Source organism: Suncus etruscus, chromosome 17 (genome assembly GCF_024139225.1).
Source record: "Suncus etruscus isolate mSunEtr1 chromosome 17, mSunEtr1.pri.cur, whole genome shotgun sequence".
NCBI classification, from domain to species: Eukaryota; Metazoa; Chordata; class Mammalia; order Eulipotyphla; family Soricidae; genus Suncus; species Suncus etruscus.
This window is the reverse complement of record NC_064864.1, coordinates 72682456-72699914: the sequence shown is the minus strand read 5'-3', so window position 1 is coordinate 72699914 and position 17459 is coordinate 72682456. Positions and strand designations below refer to the sequence as shown.

General features: G+C 57.0%; 1 protein-coding gene across 7 annotated transcripts in view; it reads left to right on the top strand.

Moving 5' to 3' along the window:
* The first annotated feature begins 2075 nt into the window (after positions 1-2075).
* PACS2 (phosphofurin acidic cluster sorting protein 2) overlaps positions 2076-17459 on the top strand; it is a 29144-nt gene continuing 13760 nt past the window's right edge. For all 7 annotated transcript variants that reach the window (XM_049790541.1, XM_049790539.1, XM_049790536.1 and 4 more), the window contains exons 1-2: positions 2076-2221; positions 16949-17036. In XM_049790541.1, coding sequence (XP_049646498.1) covers positions 2103-2221; positions 16949-17036 — 207 coding nt within the window. In that variant the 5' untranslated portion in view covers positions 2076-2102. The remainder of the gene's footprint in view (positions 2222-16948; positions 17037-17459) is intronic.

The window sequence follows — 17459 nt, the reverse complement described above, 5'->3', positions numbered from 1 at the left end:
GGTGTGTGTAAATGCATGTCTGTGTGTAGAGGGTACCCATGTGGACGTGTCCTGGGATCTGAGGGGGTGGCCTTGCTTCAGTCCTGTGCAGGTACCAGACCAGTGGGAGGCCATAGGTACAGCCTGTCCCCAGGATAGCCTGGCAAGGAGGCCACGTCTCAGCAGTACTGGTGGGCAGTGATGTTTCAGGGGTGACCACCCACATTCTGTCTCTTCTTAGCAGGGCTTGAGACTCCCGTGAATAGCCCCTCTGGGGTCATAGGCCAGACACAAGGTATCTGATATGCTTCAGTTTCAATGAGGACTCAAGGGCCCAGTGGAGCAGGATGTGGCCATCCCCTGCTACTTCCTACATCCATGTCTGCAGCCCCCTCAGAGCATAGCCCTGGCCCTACAGATAGCAGGGCTGGGAGAAGCGGAGATAAGGCTCAGTGGCTACCAACGGTGCACATGGCTCTAGGCTCCAGGTGCGGGATGTAGGGAGGTGAAGAGGCAGGGAACAGAGCTTCTCTTGGTCTCTGGTGTCTGTTGCATGGCAGGTCCAGGAGCAAGAATGCATGCAGCCTCTGCAAGGGGAGGCCGAGGGGATCAGCCTAGCTGCCTGATCACTGTTCAGGGGTCATGAGAGGCAGTCAGAATGTTCTCCAAATCTCATAGTTCTTGGGGAACACCAACCTGTACCCCCATGTTACCCTTCCCCCAACTTCCTGCTTACCTCACCTGGATGGTGAGACCTTCCCACAGCTGGGAGGGGTCTGTGGTGGTTAATTAAGGATTTGCCTGGGAGGAGGGAAGAGGGCAGATGCATCAAGAGGAGAGAGGCAGATGCGGCTAGGAGAGGATAGGCTGCTAGGATGGAGGCAGAGTAGCAGGAAAGAGGCTGCTTAGCTTAGAGGCCATATGAAAAAAGCATATGGCGATTAGGGCCTTGTAATAAAGCTGGATGTCTCCTGAGACTTCAACTGACTGCCTGTGGGTCATTTCTTTGTCTTTATCCTGAACCCACAGACCCGAGGGCCAAAGGGGCTGCAGGCACCGAGCTGGGCCGAGAAAGGCCTCGCCATCAAACCATCCACTACTCTAGGACTCATTAATTATTAATTCAACATCCCCAAATCCAGATGCCCTTCCTTCTGGCCTCCTGCCCACAACCCAGTGGGCTTGTCAGGGGGCCCAGGAGGTCTACTCCAAGCTCCAGGGGTGAAGTAGGTGGGTGGGCCTGTGGGGATATGGACCCAGTCCCACTATCCAGGAGGCCCTTCTAGGCTAGACCCTGTCCCTTTCGGGTGCCAGCACAGCTGAAGATTGAGGGACGCTGGGAGGGCACAGGGTGCCAAGGCCCTGGGGCATAGCTTGAACCTAGGAGGTCAGAGGGGACTCAGTTTCCACATGAGGTGATGGGGCCCCCTTATGAGCTGGGGAGATTGGAAGTAGGTGTCAGTGGGAGAGGAGATGGTGTCACCAGGGAACAGCCAGGCGCTGGGAGGAGTTGTAAGGCACCAGAAAGTGGGGTTTGGGGAATCTGGGTGTTTGTTGGAAGACACGAAGACACGAGTGGAGGGCAAGCTTCGGGGACAAGAAGGAACCCCAGGAACTCCTCGACGGAGCTGCGGGACACCGGGCAGCCTGGGGTGCGACAGCGGCTGGGGACGGCAGGGAGACTCCGGTGCAGGCCCGCCCGGGGCAGCTCCTGGGGCCGGCCGGGCGGGGCGCAGGCGCGTCAGGCGCGCTCCCGAGGACCCGCGGGCGGGGTCGCAGCCGGAGGCGCTGCCGGGGGGGGGGTGCGCGCGCCCTCACTTCCGGCGGGCGCGGCGCCGGCCGTGATTGGCCCCGGGCCGGCGGGCGCGCGCCCCGCGTAGCCAATCCGTGGCGGCGGCGCGGGGCGCGCGCGAGGGGCGCGGCGGGCGGGCGCGCGCGCGCGGGGCGGGGCCGAGCGGCCGCAGCCTGGTCGTCGCCCGCGGGCCTGTCCGACGCGGCCCGGCCCGTCCCCGCCGCCGCCGCCCGCCCGCCCGCCGCCAGCCATGTGACCGCGCCGCCGCCCTCCGCGCGCCCGGCCGCCCGCCGCAGCCCCTGGCCGCCGAGGGAGCGGCGGGGCCGGCGCCATGGCCGAGCGGGGCCGCCCGGGCCTCGCCGGCGCGCCCGGCGCGCTCAACACGCCGGTGCCCATGAACCTGTTCGCCACCTGGGAGGTGGACGGCTCCAGCCCCAGCTGCGTGCCCAGGTACGCGCCGGCTGCCCGCTTTGTTCCGCGGCGGCCCGGGCACCCCGGCCGGCTGCTGGACCCGCGGGCGCGCCTCGCGCGGAGCCCCACCCCCGTGCCTGCCGCCCGGACCTTCCCAGCCCCGAGTGCGCCCGAACGCGCCCGGGACCCCCAGCCGGGCCTTGGGTCCCTGGCCCCGCGCCCTAGCCGCGCCCGGTGGCTTGGGACCTTTGTCGGGGTGCTGCGCGGGGCCCCGATCCCTTCGGGGCCGTGCACCCCCCGGCCCCGACCGTCTACCCTCTGGCGTCGAGATCCTGCCTGCGCCTCCCGCTCCCGGGGCGCAGGCCCCTCGTTGCAAGGAGCCCCGGGCCCCAGGGGCGCACCTCACATCCTCACACCTGCCTGCGGGTGCCGCCCCGCCGCAGCAGCCACGGAGGACGCGCTGCCAAGCCTTCCTCCCTCATCCTGGGCGCCTGGCACTGCTTTTCTTGACCTGTCCTGCGCCAGGTGGCCACCTCCTCCTTCCCTGCGGGTCCCCCAGGCCGGCCTCCCCGACTCTGCTCTGTGCAGCCCTCTCTCTGTCTGGGCTCACAAAGGCCCGCGCCCGGGTCGCCCTCTGGGGCCTGCTGACAGCTGCCGGGCTGTGGCCTCTGCAGTTGGAACATGGTGTCTCTCCCTCCTCCTGGAGTCCAGGCTCTGATGTTTCTGCCCTCATGGATCCCGCTGGATTCCGCTGACAGGGCCTCGGTGAGGGATGAAAGAGCAGATCAAACCAGGACTGGTTTTGCCAGGTCCCGCAGGCTGACCTAGCAGAAGGGGTGCAGAGCCCCAGTGGACCTTCTGATCGCCAGGGATGCCAGGCAGTATGAGCTCTGCTGTGCCCCAGAACAGCGGAGCTCCTGAACTCCGCTGGATCAACCGTTCACCATCCCTTGCTGTAACCCCCAGTATTGGAGGACGGGTGCCTGGCAGTGTGCCAGCTCAACAGGGGCTCTGGAGAGGTTTTGTCAGCCCTCCCGGGGTGGGCAGGCAGAGTTGGGGTCCCCCCATGTGAACCAGAGCAAATGTGTCCGTCTTAGTAGAGGTTCGGGCTCTGGTGTCTCTTCCAAAAGTTCTTAGTTCCTTGCTAGGACCTGCAGTGGGATCCTGCGTTTGTCGGGAGCCGCACCTGCCCTTCTTCGGTGTCCGTGGCCACCGGTGGGCGAGCGTGGCCGTGCTGGACTTAGGCGCACTCTGGTGACTGGCGGGGCCACTTTACTTCCTCGTCAGCGAAATTCCTGTGAGGGCCTTCGCCAGCTTTTGTTTCCTTCTTTCTCCCACTTGGACTCCCTGGTTCTTGTTCTCTCTCTGGGGGCGGGAGGCTTCCCCACTCGCTGCTGAGATTCTCCTGCATGTCCCTCAGCCTCTGGTTCTATGGGTACAAAGGGAGGTTCTGGAGAGCTCCTGCCCCATCTCGAGGCCCCTGGTTTGGTACCATCTTGGGGACCTGCACCCGAGCCTGCTGAGGTCACTGACAGTGAACAGTGGGAGTTGGCTGTTGCCGCTCACTCCCTTGCCAGCCATGGCCTTGGCTTGTTTTGTGTCCTGATTCATGTACTCTGGGTCTGAGCCCATTGCCAGCCTTTAGGAGGGGTTTGTGGGGTCTCCACTTGGACCATGGGAGATTTTGGGGAGACTGGCCCCTGAGGGTCCGGGTCCTGGGAGGGCAGAGGCGGCCTGTGCTCTTCTTGCTTGCTGTTCGGTGCTGCTCTGCTGCTCTGACTTCCCTCTCACCTCTGCCCTTCTCAGCTGTCTCTGGTGTGTTTTTAGATTGGGGGGCAGCAGCTGGAAGAGCAACTGAGGGCTGTGTTCATGGAGTATGCCCCCCAATTCCAGCCATCAGTGGTCCTGGGCTACTTTTCCCACTTGCATTTGGGATTCCTCTCCTGTCTCTTTATTTGGTCCAGATTTTCCAGTGTGTTGGCAGGAAACTGTTCCCTCAGTGTTCTCTGCAGTGTCTGCAGGCCTGGGGACCCGGCTCCTCTGCTTCTCTTCTGTGTTGGCTGTTGTCTGTCTTGCTGTTCTGGTTCTTTTTCTAGTTTGTTTTGGGCTCACCAGGCAGTGCTCAGGGCTTACTTCTGTCTCTGCGCTCAAGCTCAGAGATCACTCCTGGTGGTGCTTTTGGGGCCTCTTTGTGCTATTAGGGTTAGAACCCAGTTGGGCAGTGTTCAAGGCAAGCAGCCACTGTACTGTCCTATTACCTGTTTCTTAACCTTCATACAATGGTTTTTTTCCTAGCAATTCCTCACAGTCAAGCTCTTTTTTTCGTTACTCATCCCTGTGCTTGAGGACCCCAGGAGCCTCCCTCTTTGACTTCTTTCTTTTCTGTCCCTTGGAGAAGTGGTTTCAACAGGTGTGTTTGCCTGTTCCTGCTTTCTGCTTTCTTTGAATGGTTGTTGGGTTTCTTAGCACTTCTAGACCCTAGGAGCCTCCCTCTTTGATTTCTTTCTTTTCTGTCTCTTGGAGAAGTGGTTTCAACAGGTGGGTTTGCCTGTTCCTGCTTTCTTGCTTTCTTTGAATGGTTGTTGGGGTTCCTTAGCACCTGTCTAGACTCGGTGTCTCCCTGGTGCTCTTGCTCTGCTCTCCCTGGGCCCTTGCCTCCTGATCTTTGGGTCACTCTTCAGCATTCTACATCTCTGCCCAGTCTGTTTTCTTTTTCTTTTTGGGGGAGGGAAGCTCACATCTATTGTTGCTCAGGGGTTATTCCTGGCTCTGCACTTAGATCACTCATTGCAGGCTCAGGGAACCACATGGAATATGGGGGATCGAACCCGGGTTAAGAGCCCTACTCACAGTACTATCTCTGTGACCTTTTTTTTTTTTCTTGATCATTTTTTCTTTTTCTCAATTAATGTCTTGATTTTGGTGGTGTCAGGTTGGGGGAGGGTGATACTCAGCTGTTCTCAGAGCTTACTTCTGGGTTCCGGGGACCATATGATGCTGATCGAACCCAGGTCAGCTCTGTATCTGCTGTGCTGCGTGTGTTCATTGTGTACTGTGCTTTGCTCATGTGTAATGATTCCTCTGGTGAGTTGACATTTCTGTTTCTTTAGCAGTTGCCCTGGATTGTAGCATGGTGCCTTCTGTTAGGTTTTAGTCTAGTTGTGCCTGTAGAGTCTGGCCCAGCTCTTGAGCTTGTGGTGTTTCCCAATCTGCATTTTTGCTGGGCAAGGGGAACGGACACTTGGATGGGGGTTACTCCTGGCTCTACACTGAGGAATCACTCCTGGTGGTGCTCAGGGGACCAAATGGGGTGCTGGGAAATGAATTTAAGTTGACTGAGTGCAGAGCAAATGCCATTTCAGCTGTGCTGTTTGTTCTGACCCACTCTGATCTGCTCCCTAAGCCCGTAAGTGTTGTGATACTGCATCTCATAGTGACACCTTTCCTGTCTTGTGCTCCTATTGTCAACCCCAGGAGGGCTTTGCTGCCTGCAGCTGGCTCTGTATGCCCCCGAGCTCCCTAGGGTCCTCCCGGCTGGCAGGACCAGTTGTCCTGCCAAACCCCGCCTTGGAGGTGCCATCCCAGGAGGATGAGTGAACTTTTCACCTCTGTGGGCCTGATTCGTCCCTCTGGGACCCCTGACTTCCTTCTCGAACGTTCCAACATAAGACCTGTGCCCCCTCCCACATATCTCCTGCAGCCCCGGCACATACCAATTTCCGTCCCTGCTCCAGGAGAAGAGGCTGCGATCTTTATAGTGGCAGAGCTAGGGGGGCAGTGGGACAGAGGGTATGCTGAGAGTGTATGCTGGGGGCTGCCCTGATTGTGAGACTGAAATAGGAATTAACAGGCCTGCAGGGACCCCTCTGTGCTTGCTTTTCCCTGCTCAGGTAGGACTTTGGGGATTGGCTTTTGTGCAAAAGTGAGGTTTCCTAATCCAGGATTTGATGTCTATGCTGAGATGGGCCTGCTTGACTCCTGCAGCCTCTCAGGCTCTGGGTTCCAATGCCAGCTGGGGACCATATTCAAGGGGAAACCTAGAGAAAGCTCGTGCCCACGCCCCCTGGGTGCCACCCTCTGAGGAGCCCTGAGCAGCACTGTGAACCTCCAGGTTCCTGCTGGTGGCTAGGCAGAATGACCTAGGGGTGCCACTGTGCAGTTCTGCCATATCCTCCTGCTGCCAGGCCTGTGGTATCCGGTGGCGAATGTGGCTACTGATGACCCATGGGCTGCCCAGGGTGGGTGCCAGCCAGAACAGGCATGTTTGGAGATGGTGCCTTCTGCTTGGATGCTGTCCCTGTAGCTGGCAAGACCTGCTAATGGCTTTACGCTGAGAACGGCACTTTCACTTTGGAGCCTGTTCCTTGTCCCCCAGAGCTGCTGGGTCCAAAGATGGGCCATGATGGGAGCATGCTGGAGGCTTCCAGAGAACCCTGGCCTCGCTGTTTCCGGACTCTGTTTTTTACATCCCAATGGTTTTGTCCAGCCAAGTGTCCCCTGCCCCATGGTAAAGTGGAGCCTTCTTTCTGCTCAGAGTGGGCGGTTCCTGGCATTGTGCACACAATGGGCATCCTTGCTGGCACTGCAGCACTCTCAGAACATGGAGTTCCCTGGGAGACTCTCATAAGTTAAGGACTTAGTGCCCTAGTCTTGTAGCAGTGAGTTCTTCTCTGGCCATGCCAACCTGAGTGCCTCGGTGTGTGTCTTGCAGCAGTGGGCAGTGATTCTTCTATGCATGACCATGCCAGCTCGGGTGCCCTGTGCTCCATGCCAAGGAGTGTTTCCATCCCTGCCTGCACCTGGGCCCCAGGTGTGCGCTGTGGGACTGTTCACTGTCATCCTGCTGGGGCTCCTGGCAACCAGTGCCCGTCTCCACTCCCCTGGGAATGGCTCCCCCAGCTGGGCATCATGGGTGGCACAGGGCTGGCCCTTTCCTGCTCAGGAGCAGATGTGGTACCCCTTCAAGGCCCCCTTTAAAGTATATTTGGGGGACTGGAGTGATCAAGTAGTGGGGAGAGTGTTTGCTTTACACATGGCCAACCAGGTTTAATCTCCTCCACCCCATATGGTCCCTGAGCCAGTTAGGACGGACTTTTCATCAGTCAGGAGTAACCCTTGAGTATTTCTCTGTGTGTGCCCCCGAAAAGAAGTCTTTTGGGAAGGGGTAGTACAGAGGTGGGCATCCAGTGCTGGGGTGCTGGACACTTGTCAGCGTGGACCTGGCAGGGAGGCTCCAATGCTAAGAACTTGACTGACTCCCACCTGACTCCTGGTTTCCCGTCCCCCGCTCAGAGGTTTGTAGGGGATGCCACTGTGTTGCACCCCTGGAAAAATCGGTGAGGCCAACGAGCATCAGGCAGGGTGTTCAGATGGGGCTGCATGTTGCTGATGGGTGACTTGAGCTTTGCAAGTGAAAACGATCCACGTGGGGTGCAGGAGGAAACTAGAAGGAAGGTGGTGCTGACTAGTTGGGAGCTGTGCTGGGTGCGAGAGGCCCAGCTCCCAGCTCTGCTTGATGGGTTGTTTTTGTTTTGGGGCCACACCTAGTGATTCTCAGAGGTTACTCCTGGCTCTGCACTCAGGATACTCAGGTGCTGGGGATGGAACCTGGGTATGCCACGTGCAAGACAAGTGTCCTAATCTCCCCAAACTTGATGTTTCTTAGGCTCAAACCTGGCTCTGGCATCCCAGGCCACCCACACATGGACCTGAGCCCTTGGTTGCAGAACTGAGTCTGGGGGTATCTGAAGTCTGCTTCCTCACTTAGGTGTTTAGGGATGTAGTTCCAGGACCTGCCTTGTTCTGGCTGGTCACTGACGTAATGTGGTCAGATTGGAACCCCGATGCTGACAAACTTGCTCCTCATGGCTTTTGCTGGCACTACCCAAGACTCGGTACTTTGCTGGCAGGAGAGTAGGTTACCCTACAGATAGGGCACAGCCTGTCACAGGTCTACCACTAGACTTAGTCCTTGCAGAGAGGCGCTGCACCGGCCTCTCTGTGCTCAGGGTTGCTTTTACTGTTTCCAGAGTAGGACAGTCACAAGTGCTGGTGGAGTTCAGATAAGACAAGTTCAGAGTGGATAGGGCTGGAGCCGTAGTACAACAGGGAAGGCATCTACCTTCACACAGCTATGCGTTTGATCCTGGCACCCATATGGCCCCTCAAGCCTGTCAGCAGTGATTCTTGAGCACAGGGCCAGGAGTAAGCCCTGAGCACCTCCAGGTGTGGCCAAAACAAAGAACTCTTTATTAGAGAACTGAGGGGTGAGGAGGCATGCAGAGTGATTGAGTGGGTGGGTGAGCCTGGTTTCCCCTGCACAGATGCAGGACACAGGGTGCTGGATTAATAGGTGAGGGTGGCTGTACCAAACCCCTAAAGCTACAGCTGGGCAGTAGGTGGATGGATACGTGGTCAAACCTTAAAATTCTGTGTTCTTGGCCAGAGCGATAGCACAGTGGGTAAGTTGTTTGCCTTGCACACAGCCAACCCAGGACTGACCCCGGTTTGATTCCCAGCATCCCATATAGTCCCCTGAGCCTGCCAGGAACCATTTCTGAATGTAGAGCCAGGAGTAACCCCAGAGCACCCACTGTGTGTGGCCTAAACAAACAAAAAAGATTCTGTGTTCTCTAAGGTTCTTTTTTTGGCCACATCTGACAGCACTTTGGGATTACTCCTGGCTCTGTGCTCAGAAATTGCTCCTGGAATGCTCGGGGGAACCATATGGAATGCCAGAGATCCAACCTGGATCTGTCCGGGGTCAGCCACTTGCAAGGCAAACGCCCTGCCACTGTGCTATATCACTCGGCCTCTAAGGTTCTGATATGAGTTTAGTTGTAGTTTCTGATTTCTGCAGCTCATTTGTTAGAAGAGTGCCCTAATAGCTTCTTGCTGCTTTGTTACTGATCACCTTTCAGAGATGAGCTCAAAGATGAGCTTTTGCTATGCAAGTGCAGCTTTGCGCATTGCTGATGGAGAGGAAGGGCTGGTTCCAGCTCCTGCTCTGGCTGGGCACAGCAGTCATTGCTGACCTTGACCTCAGGTGCTGTGCCTCCTTTTCTCCAAGGGCTGTGGATGACCTGGACTCTGGACTTGCCAAGCTTCTCCCTTAGGATTGGGAATGCTGCCTCCTTGTTTAAGCTCAGAAAGGGCCAGGTCTTTGGCCTAGCCCTGGGTGTAGGGTTTTGGGGTCCCCTCCTGCTCACATACCGCAGCTCCTGGACAGCCTGTGCTTCTGGGCTGTCCCTCCAGCATCTGCTATGACTGTGACCCCAGGAGGAGGCTGCCTCCTCCTCTCCTTTGGTTTTTGGCACATTATTCTGCTGCGGTACCCTGGTCTTTCCTCGACCAGCTTTGATGTCACTGTGGATACCTGGGTCATTGAGCTTCCCAGTGTCCTTCCTGGCTCTTTGTGCCTACAGTGTATGACCTTTCAACCTTAAATGGCTTTTGATGACCACAATTTTGCTCTTGGCCCTGCCATTGCCCCTTGTTATACTTTCTCTTGCGACTGATTTCTTCCTTGGAAATGGACTACGACTGAGTTCGTATTCTTTTCTCCTCAGCACACAATAGTTGTTCCCCCTGCTTCCATCTTCAAGGATGCTGGCTGCCATCTCCACAGCTTCTTGTGTGCACAGGGTCCAGATGCCTTCTCCCCATCCCCACTGACAGGGAGTTGGGTGGCCCTGGCTATGTGACGGAAAAGGCACTCAGCACCTGGGCATGTTGGGATGTGTCCAGCAGTCGACCAGCTGGGTCTGTCCCCTGAGCACGTAGAAGGGGACAGTGTGTGGCTGGGGTGTGTGTCCGATCCACCTGCCGCAGTCTCTGACATCCCACAACCGTCCTCAGGGACTTCACTCCCCTGTTGGCCCTGACCCTGGGAGGGGTGAGGACACTCCTGGAGACTCTTTGCCTTTCCCCAGGAGGAATCCCCATCCTCCGCTGAGGCACCACAAGGAGCCCCCTCGCCCTCCCTTCTCTTGTTAGTAGCAGTTGTCATGCAAGAGGCCTGGGAGCTGGCACCATCCGCCCTGAGGAAGCTGGGCAACCTCGACCCAGAACTGGGCCCCCTCCAGACCTCCCACCTCTCAAGCACCCTCATCTCCGTCAGCCCCTGATCCTGTGACCCCCCCACAGCCCACAAGCCCCACGACCACTCTCAGCCCTTACCTCTGAACCCTGTCATCCCTTGTCCCAATTACCCCTCATCTTTCCAGTACCCCCTCAGCTCCTCACACCGCCTCCCATAGGACCACCCTAGTCTGCGTGTCCCCCTCAGCCATACCCCCGGCCAGCTTCGCGTGGCAGCTGCGTGTGCACCGCTGGCCCGCCAAAGGGGTTCTGGGGCTGCCCTTCAGCCTGTGAGGCCTCGACCAGTGCCCCCGGGCCGGTGAGGTGCGAAGTCTTGGGCACGGCCCACGCTGAGGCGGTGTGTCTGCCCTCCAGTGTCCGAGGGCAGCACATGTGTGCCCCATCTCGGGTACGTGCAGCCACCTGCCCCACCTTGGGCCTCACTCATGCTCAGCACCTGGCCACGCCCAAGCGCAGCCGCCCTGGGCGCGGGAAGGTGGTGCGTGTGAGCCTTGCACTGTGTCTTGCACCCGTGTTCCACAGTGGGCTTTGGGGGTCCAGCCTCGGGCCAGGTTCAGGGCAGCTGTGTGGTGCCTCCACTCTGCCACCCCCATGCTGGAAGCTTCCAGAACCCTAGGCAGGGTGGGGCTAGCGCCTGCTTGGCCCATCTCAGGGTCGGCCCTGAGGACTGAGAGGCCTTTTGTCCGCGGACACCAGGCTCTGTGGGCGCGGGGCGGCCCGTACCCGGCCCTATTGTCCCCTCCGAGCTGCTGTGGCACCACGTCCTGTCTCGGAGACAGCCCGGAGAGGGTTGAGGCCGGGGCTGCTGCCTCCTCTGGACTGCCGCTGGCTCCCTGCCTTGCCAGACCAGTGAACTCCTAGATGAGTGCCCCAGGCTTAGGTGTCCATGGCTGCAGCGGGCCCTGGAGAGGAGGAGGAGGAAGGATAAAGCCTGGATGATGGGTGGGGAGGAGGGGGTAAAGCCTGGTGCACGGACGGGTGGGGAGGACAATAAAGCTTGAATATTGGGGAGGATGATAGATTGGTGGATGCTCTTGGAGGCATCGAATATGGATGGAGGACAGAGGGATTCAGTACAGATTGGTGGGGAATAGTGAGGCTGCTTAGGAAGTTGAGACTGGGAGATGATGGCAGTTAATTTGCACAGTATTCTGCCCAACTGAGCTCCCAGGTGAGAGACACAGCCTAGAGGCCTGACCCTTCTAACCCCAGGATTTTTGTTTGTTTTAGCTCACTCATGGGTTTAGCTCTTCTCATGGGTTACTTCTGGCTCTGCACTCTCTTAATTACTCCTGGCGGTGCTCAGAGACCATATGGGGTGCCAGAGATTGAACCTGCATTGGCTTTGTGGAAGGCAAGTGCCTTAAGCATCACTCTGGCTCCTTACCCAAGGTCTTTAATCAAAAGTTAGAACTAGGATGGGGCGGGAGAGATAGCATGGAGGTAGGGTGTTTGCTTTGCATGCAGAAGGACAGTGGTTCGAATCCCAGCATCCTATATGCCTCCCCCCCCAGCCTGCCAGGAGCTATTTCTGAGCAGAGAACCAGGAGTAACTGCTGAGCGCTGCCAGGTGTGACCCCAAAACAAAACAAAACAAAACAAAAAAAGAACTAGGAGTCAACAGGGGCTGAAGTGATAGCACAGCGGTAGTTTATTTGACTTGCACACAGCCAACCTAGGATGGACCTGGGTTTGATTCCTGGCATCCTATATGGTTTCCCCTGAGTGCAGAGCCAGGAGTAACCCTTGAGCGCTGCCAGGTGTGCCCCCCCCCCCCCAAAAAAATAAAGGAACTAGGAGTCAACAATAGTACAGTGTGTAGGGCCTTGCCTGGCATGCATTGACCCAGGTTTGGTCCCTGAGCCTTCCAGGAATGATTGCTGGGTGCAGAGCCAAGAGTCAGCCCTGGGGCTGGAGAGATAGCATGGAGGTAAGGCATTTGCCTTTCATGCAGAAGGTCATCGGTTCGAATCCCAGTGTCCCATATGGTCCCCTGTGCCTGCCAGGAGCAATTTCTGAGCATGGAGCCAGGAGTAACCCCTGAGGTGTGGCCCAAAATTCAAAACTAAATATAAAAAGTTGAAACCAAGTATTTGGTTGGCATCACCACAGAAACAACTTTATCCCTCTTCCCCTACTACCCCTGAGCTTGACACTACTGCTCAGTTCCCCCATGTCCATACTGGGACAAGACAGAAGCAGCTAAGTATCCTTTGATGGTCAAGTGGACAAGCTAGCGGGCCTGCTCTGAGAAAGTCTCCTTAGCTTGGTCCTCTGGATGAACATCCCATAGGACTTAGGTTGCTGGGATAACCGCGTGAACATAGGGGGGTTGTTCAGTGTTCCGGCTGCAAGGCTGTTTTGGATGTCTAGAGGCCACAGCCTATCATGGTCCCTGCGTGTCTCCACGCATTGCCACCCCTGAAGCCGAGCTGTGCTTCCGCAGCAGTGTCTGCCCTGTACAGTGCAGCCGTGGGATGTCCTGGGCCATGCTACTGCAGCACCACATTCCTGGGAAGTTTTTAAAACTGGGGCAACCCTCCACCTGGTACTTCCTGGCTTCTGGTTTGATGCTTGGGCCTGGGAGTCCTGTGCCAAGGGCTTAGCCACAGAGACTAAGAGCCACTGGGCACATTTTTGCCCCTTTTCTCTCCCCAGCCCTGATACATTGTTTTTCAGTCTTTAAAACGCTCCACCTAAGATGAAGAATTACAAGGCAGCTTGTTTTTGAGGCACTGGCTGGTTTCAAGCAAATTGTCAAGGTATATGAATGGTAGGCATCCTGCAGCTGCTCCTAGCAGAGTACTCTAGAGGACCACAGAGGCAGGCCAGGGATGGGAGGGAAACTGGGGACACTGGTGAAGGGACATGTAGGTCCAAAACTCAATCATGAATCACCTTTGTTTTGTTTGATTGGGGGGCCACACCTAGCAGTGCTCAGGGGTTACTTCTTGTTTGTCTTTTTGTTTTTTTGGGGCCACACCCAGTGACGCTCAGGGGTTACTCCTGGCTATGTGCTCAGAAATCACTCCTGGCTTATGGGACCAAATGGGACTTCTGGGGATAGAACTGAGGTTTGTCCTGGATCAGCCGTATGAAAGGCAAACACCCTAACGCTGCACTATTGCTCCTGCCCCGAGTGCTCAGGGGTTACTTCTGAGAAGCTCTGCACTCAGGAATCACTCCTGCCATTGTGTGAGGGACCATGTGGGATGCCCAGGATCGAACCCTGGTGGGCTGCGTGTGAGGCAAACATCTTCCACACCATGCTGTCGTTCCGGCCCTCAGTCAGGGATGAGTAACTTGCTCACAGTGATCTGTAAACTGGAATAAGGTGGAGGAGCACTGCTTGCCTGGTCAGTGACGCCACAGGCTGGAGCACCTGTGTTCCCTGGGTGAGAAGGAAGATGCTCTGGGGTACTCTGGGCAGAAGGGGTTCAAAAGCCACAGATACCCCCATAAGGAGGTCACAGCACCCTAAAGCCAGTTGGAATTTGCATAGTTGATGCAGATGTTGACCTGCTTGTGATTCCTCGGGATAGCAACTTTGAAGGCCTGCAGTCAGGAACACACATGGGCAGCAGCAGGAGGAGAAAAAGAGCAGGTGCCTTCCTGGCCATTGACAGGGCTTGGATCCCCGGCACCGGCTCACTTGCCAGGAACAGTCTGACTCTCCAGGTGTGGGTGGAGAAGAGAGTGTGGGGGCCCTATCCTATTCTGGAAGCTTTTGCTATCTTCTTATTCGTGGGCAGTAAAGGGCCACATGGTCACTGTGGGTATAACCTTAGTTGGGCCCTTTAGGTGTCCCGAGCCTGGCTGGCCCCTCAGGTGACAGGTGTTGACCTTACATAGAACACACCCACCACCTCAGCAGACCCAGCAGGAATTCTTGGCCTTGCCTCTTCAATCCCTGTGGCTGCAACTTCCCAGACTTAGCACTTGCAGAACTGTGAGACCTGGAGTGAGATTTCAGACTGTTGAGGCCACCAGGCTGTGTAGACACATCTCTTAGAGGCTCTGCTACAGGGCCAGGCCAGACCAGGCGGGCAACTATGAGCAGCATCTCCTCCAGCATTAGCTTGGCTTCTGCCCTGTGTGGGAACTGCCGTGTGCCTGCATGAATGAGGCCCGCAGAGACCACTGACCTGTCCTCTCCAAGAGCCGGGCATGGGGTCAAGGTGCACTTTAGCTGGGGTCCAAAGCATGCTCCGGGAGGTTTTCAGTGCTGGAAGTGTTTGTCGAGTTTGCTTCGTGGGGCTCACAGACACCCCAAGGCCCAGTATGCGCTGAGGGCTTGGTGGGTCCCTGTGTCCCTCACAGCTCCCTGACCACTAATGGGCCTCCTCAGGGTGTGCCCTGCTGGACATGGGGCCCTATACTCTACCTGCTCCTGATTCTGGCCTTGTTACTGTCTGTCCCAGAGCCTGCTTTATTGCCTGTCCCTAGATGCTGTCCCTGCCTTCCATCTGTCCCAGGTCCTTCCCTGTTGCCTATTCCTGTTGCTGTCCCCATTGCCCGCTTGTTGGATGTTCTTGGGGCTGGGGTGGGTCTCTGGGGAACTTCACCTTCCTCCTACCTTGGCTTTTTGTTTTTGTTTTTGGGCCACACCCGGCAATGCTCAAGGGTTACTCCTGGCTGTCTGCTCAGAAATAGCTCCTGGCAGGCACGGGGGACCATATGGGACACCGGGATTCGAACCAACCCCCTTTGGTCCTGGATTGGCTGCTTGCAAGGCAAACGCCACTGTGCTATCTCTCCGGGCCCCTACCTTGGCTTGCTTGCTTGCTTGCTTGCTTGCTTCCTTCCTTCCTTCCTTCCTTCCTTCTTTTTTTTTTTTTTTTTTTTTTTTTTTTGTGATTTTTGGGTCACACCCGGCAGTGCTCAGGGGTTATTCCTGGCTCCATGCTCAGAAATTGCTCCTGGCAGGCACGGGGGACCATATGGGACGCCGGGATTCGAACCGATGACCTGCATGAAAGGCAAACGCCTTACCTCCATGCTATCTCTCCGGCCCTTCCTTCCTTCCTTCCTTCCTTCCTTCCTTCCTTCCTTCCTTCCTTCCTTCCTTCCTTCCTTCCTTCCTTCCTTCCTTTCTCTCTCTCTTCTCTCCCTCCCCCTCCCTCCCTCCCTCCCTCTCTCCCTCCCTCCCTCCCTCCCTCCCTCCCTCCCTCCCTCCCTCCCTCCCTCCCTCCCTCCCTCCCTCCTTCCTTCCTTCCTTCCTTCCTTCCTTCCTTCCTTCCTTCCTTCCTTCCTTCCTTCCTTCCTTCCTTCCTTCCTTCCTTCCTTCCTTCCTTTATTTTTGGTTTTTGGGCTATACTGGGTGACTCTCAGGGGTTATTCCTGGCAGACTCAGGGACCATGTGGGATGCCAGGGATTGAACCAAGTCCATCCTGGGTATACCGCATGCAAGGCAAATACATGCCCTACTGTTGTGCTATTGCTTCAGTCCAGCCGCCTTGGCTTTTCTTTCTTTTTGCTGAATGGGGTGAGGCAGCTGTGCTCCTGGCAGAAATAAGGCCTGTGTCCCGTCCCCTCTGCCGAACCTCAGATTCATTCTGCCTCCACGGCTGGCCTGCTTTTCTGCCTTCTCTCTTCCTAGTCCCTGTGCCTCATTACTATCATTTTTGTCTTGGGCTCACACTCAGTGGTGCTTGGGGCTTGTTCCTAATTGTTCAGGGATTTTTCCAGTAGGCTTAGAACCATTCGTGGTCAGCGATGTGCAAGGCAAAGGCTTTTTCCCACCTCACTGTAGCTCAGAACTGGGGCCTCACTGCTCTGCTGCTAATGGAGATTTGGGGTGATTCTTGCCCTCTGTCCCAGGGGGTTGGGGTGTCCCTGCCTTGCTTTGCGGTTCTCCCAGGCGGGAACACTGGTGCTGGTGGCTGTGGTGCCCAGATGCTTCACATGCCTCCAAAGCTCCTCTAGCTTGGGTTGGGCTGATGGGGACTGTTGGCTTCCTCAGGGTGACTGGAGTTGGCTGTGACATGACCATGCAGTGTGGTGTAAGAAGCAGGGTAACTATTGAGCCCCATAGTGGCCAGGACCCTCCCTGTTTCTGGGTGCAGGAACATGGTCTGTGCCATTTCTTCTGTTTCTGCTGGAACTGTGCTCCTTTTTCCAGCTATTCTGGGTGCCCTGATCCTGGGCAGTATGAAGCCCGGGGGCTCCCTGTCTCACTCTCAAAGCCTTATTCACCACCTGCGTTACCCACTGGCTTTGCTGTCCATCCCACTTTCCCCAGTTTGCTTTGGTCCTTCTGCCCAGCACCGTCTGGATGGATATGCTGGTGTCTTGTCCTTGGGGTGCTGGGCCTTTCCCTGCTGTGGGCCCATGGCTCTGGCCGAGCGGCCTTTGCTTGGCTCAGCATCTTGCCCAGTCTCTGTATTAGCCTTCAGGGCACCATGTCCCTGTTCTCCACTTGGGAGCCCAAGTGGGGCCTGCTCCCGGGTGGGGGCACTGCCCCCCACAACCCTACATCTGTCCCCTGGTTCCTTTGGACTCAGGGAGGTGTGCTTTTCCATAGCCTTTTTTGGGGTTGGGGAGCTCCTGGCAGGGATGAGCTGGGGTGGTCAGCTTGGCCCTGGCGGTGCCCTGTGCCTTGCCACAGTGTGGGGAAGGGTGCTGTATGGTAAGCCCAGCGGGCACTGAGCTGCCCCCTCCCCCAGGTTATGCAGCCTGACGGTGAAGAAGCTGGTGGTGTTCAGGGAGCTGGAAAAGGAGCTCATCTCTGTGGTGCTCGCTGTGAAGATGCAGGTGGGCCTATGGGAGCTACTGGGGCAGGGGATGTTGTTGGGAGGGTGTTACTGGGTGTTGGGTGTTTCTATGGGGGTCTTACTGGGGTGGTGAGTGTTGACAGGGGGAAGTTGGGTGTTGCAGAGTCAGTGTCAAGTCCAACCCCTCTCAGATGACCCTGGCATTGAGGCACACAGCCCCCAGGGACCTGCCCAGCCTGGGATCTCCTTATGTTTCACTAGGGCTCTCGGTGGGCTTCTAGTGGCGTCTCAGGTTCATTTGTGGGGGGCTGGTTTTCGTGCACTGGCCGCCAGGGGTCCTTTGCAGCTGTCCGTGGCATAGGGTTTCTTGCTGAGGGCCCTGCTCTCAGCTCCCCTGACTCCTGGCTGCTGGGGCTTCTGCTTGTGTTGTGCAGTGCCTATGAATGGTCAGGGAGCTGCTGAG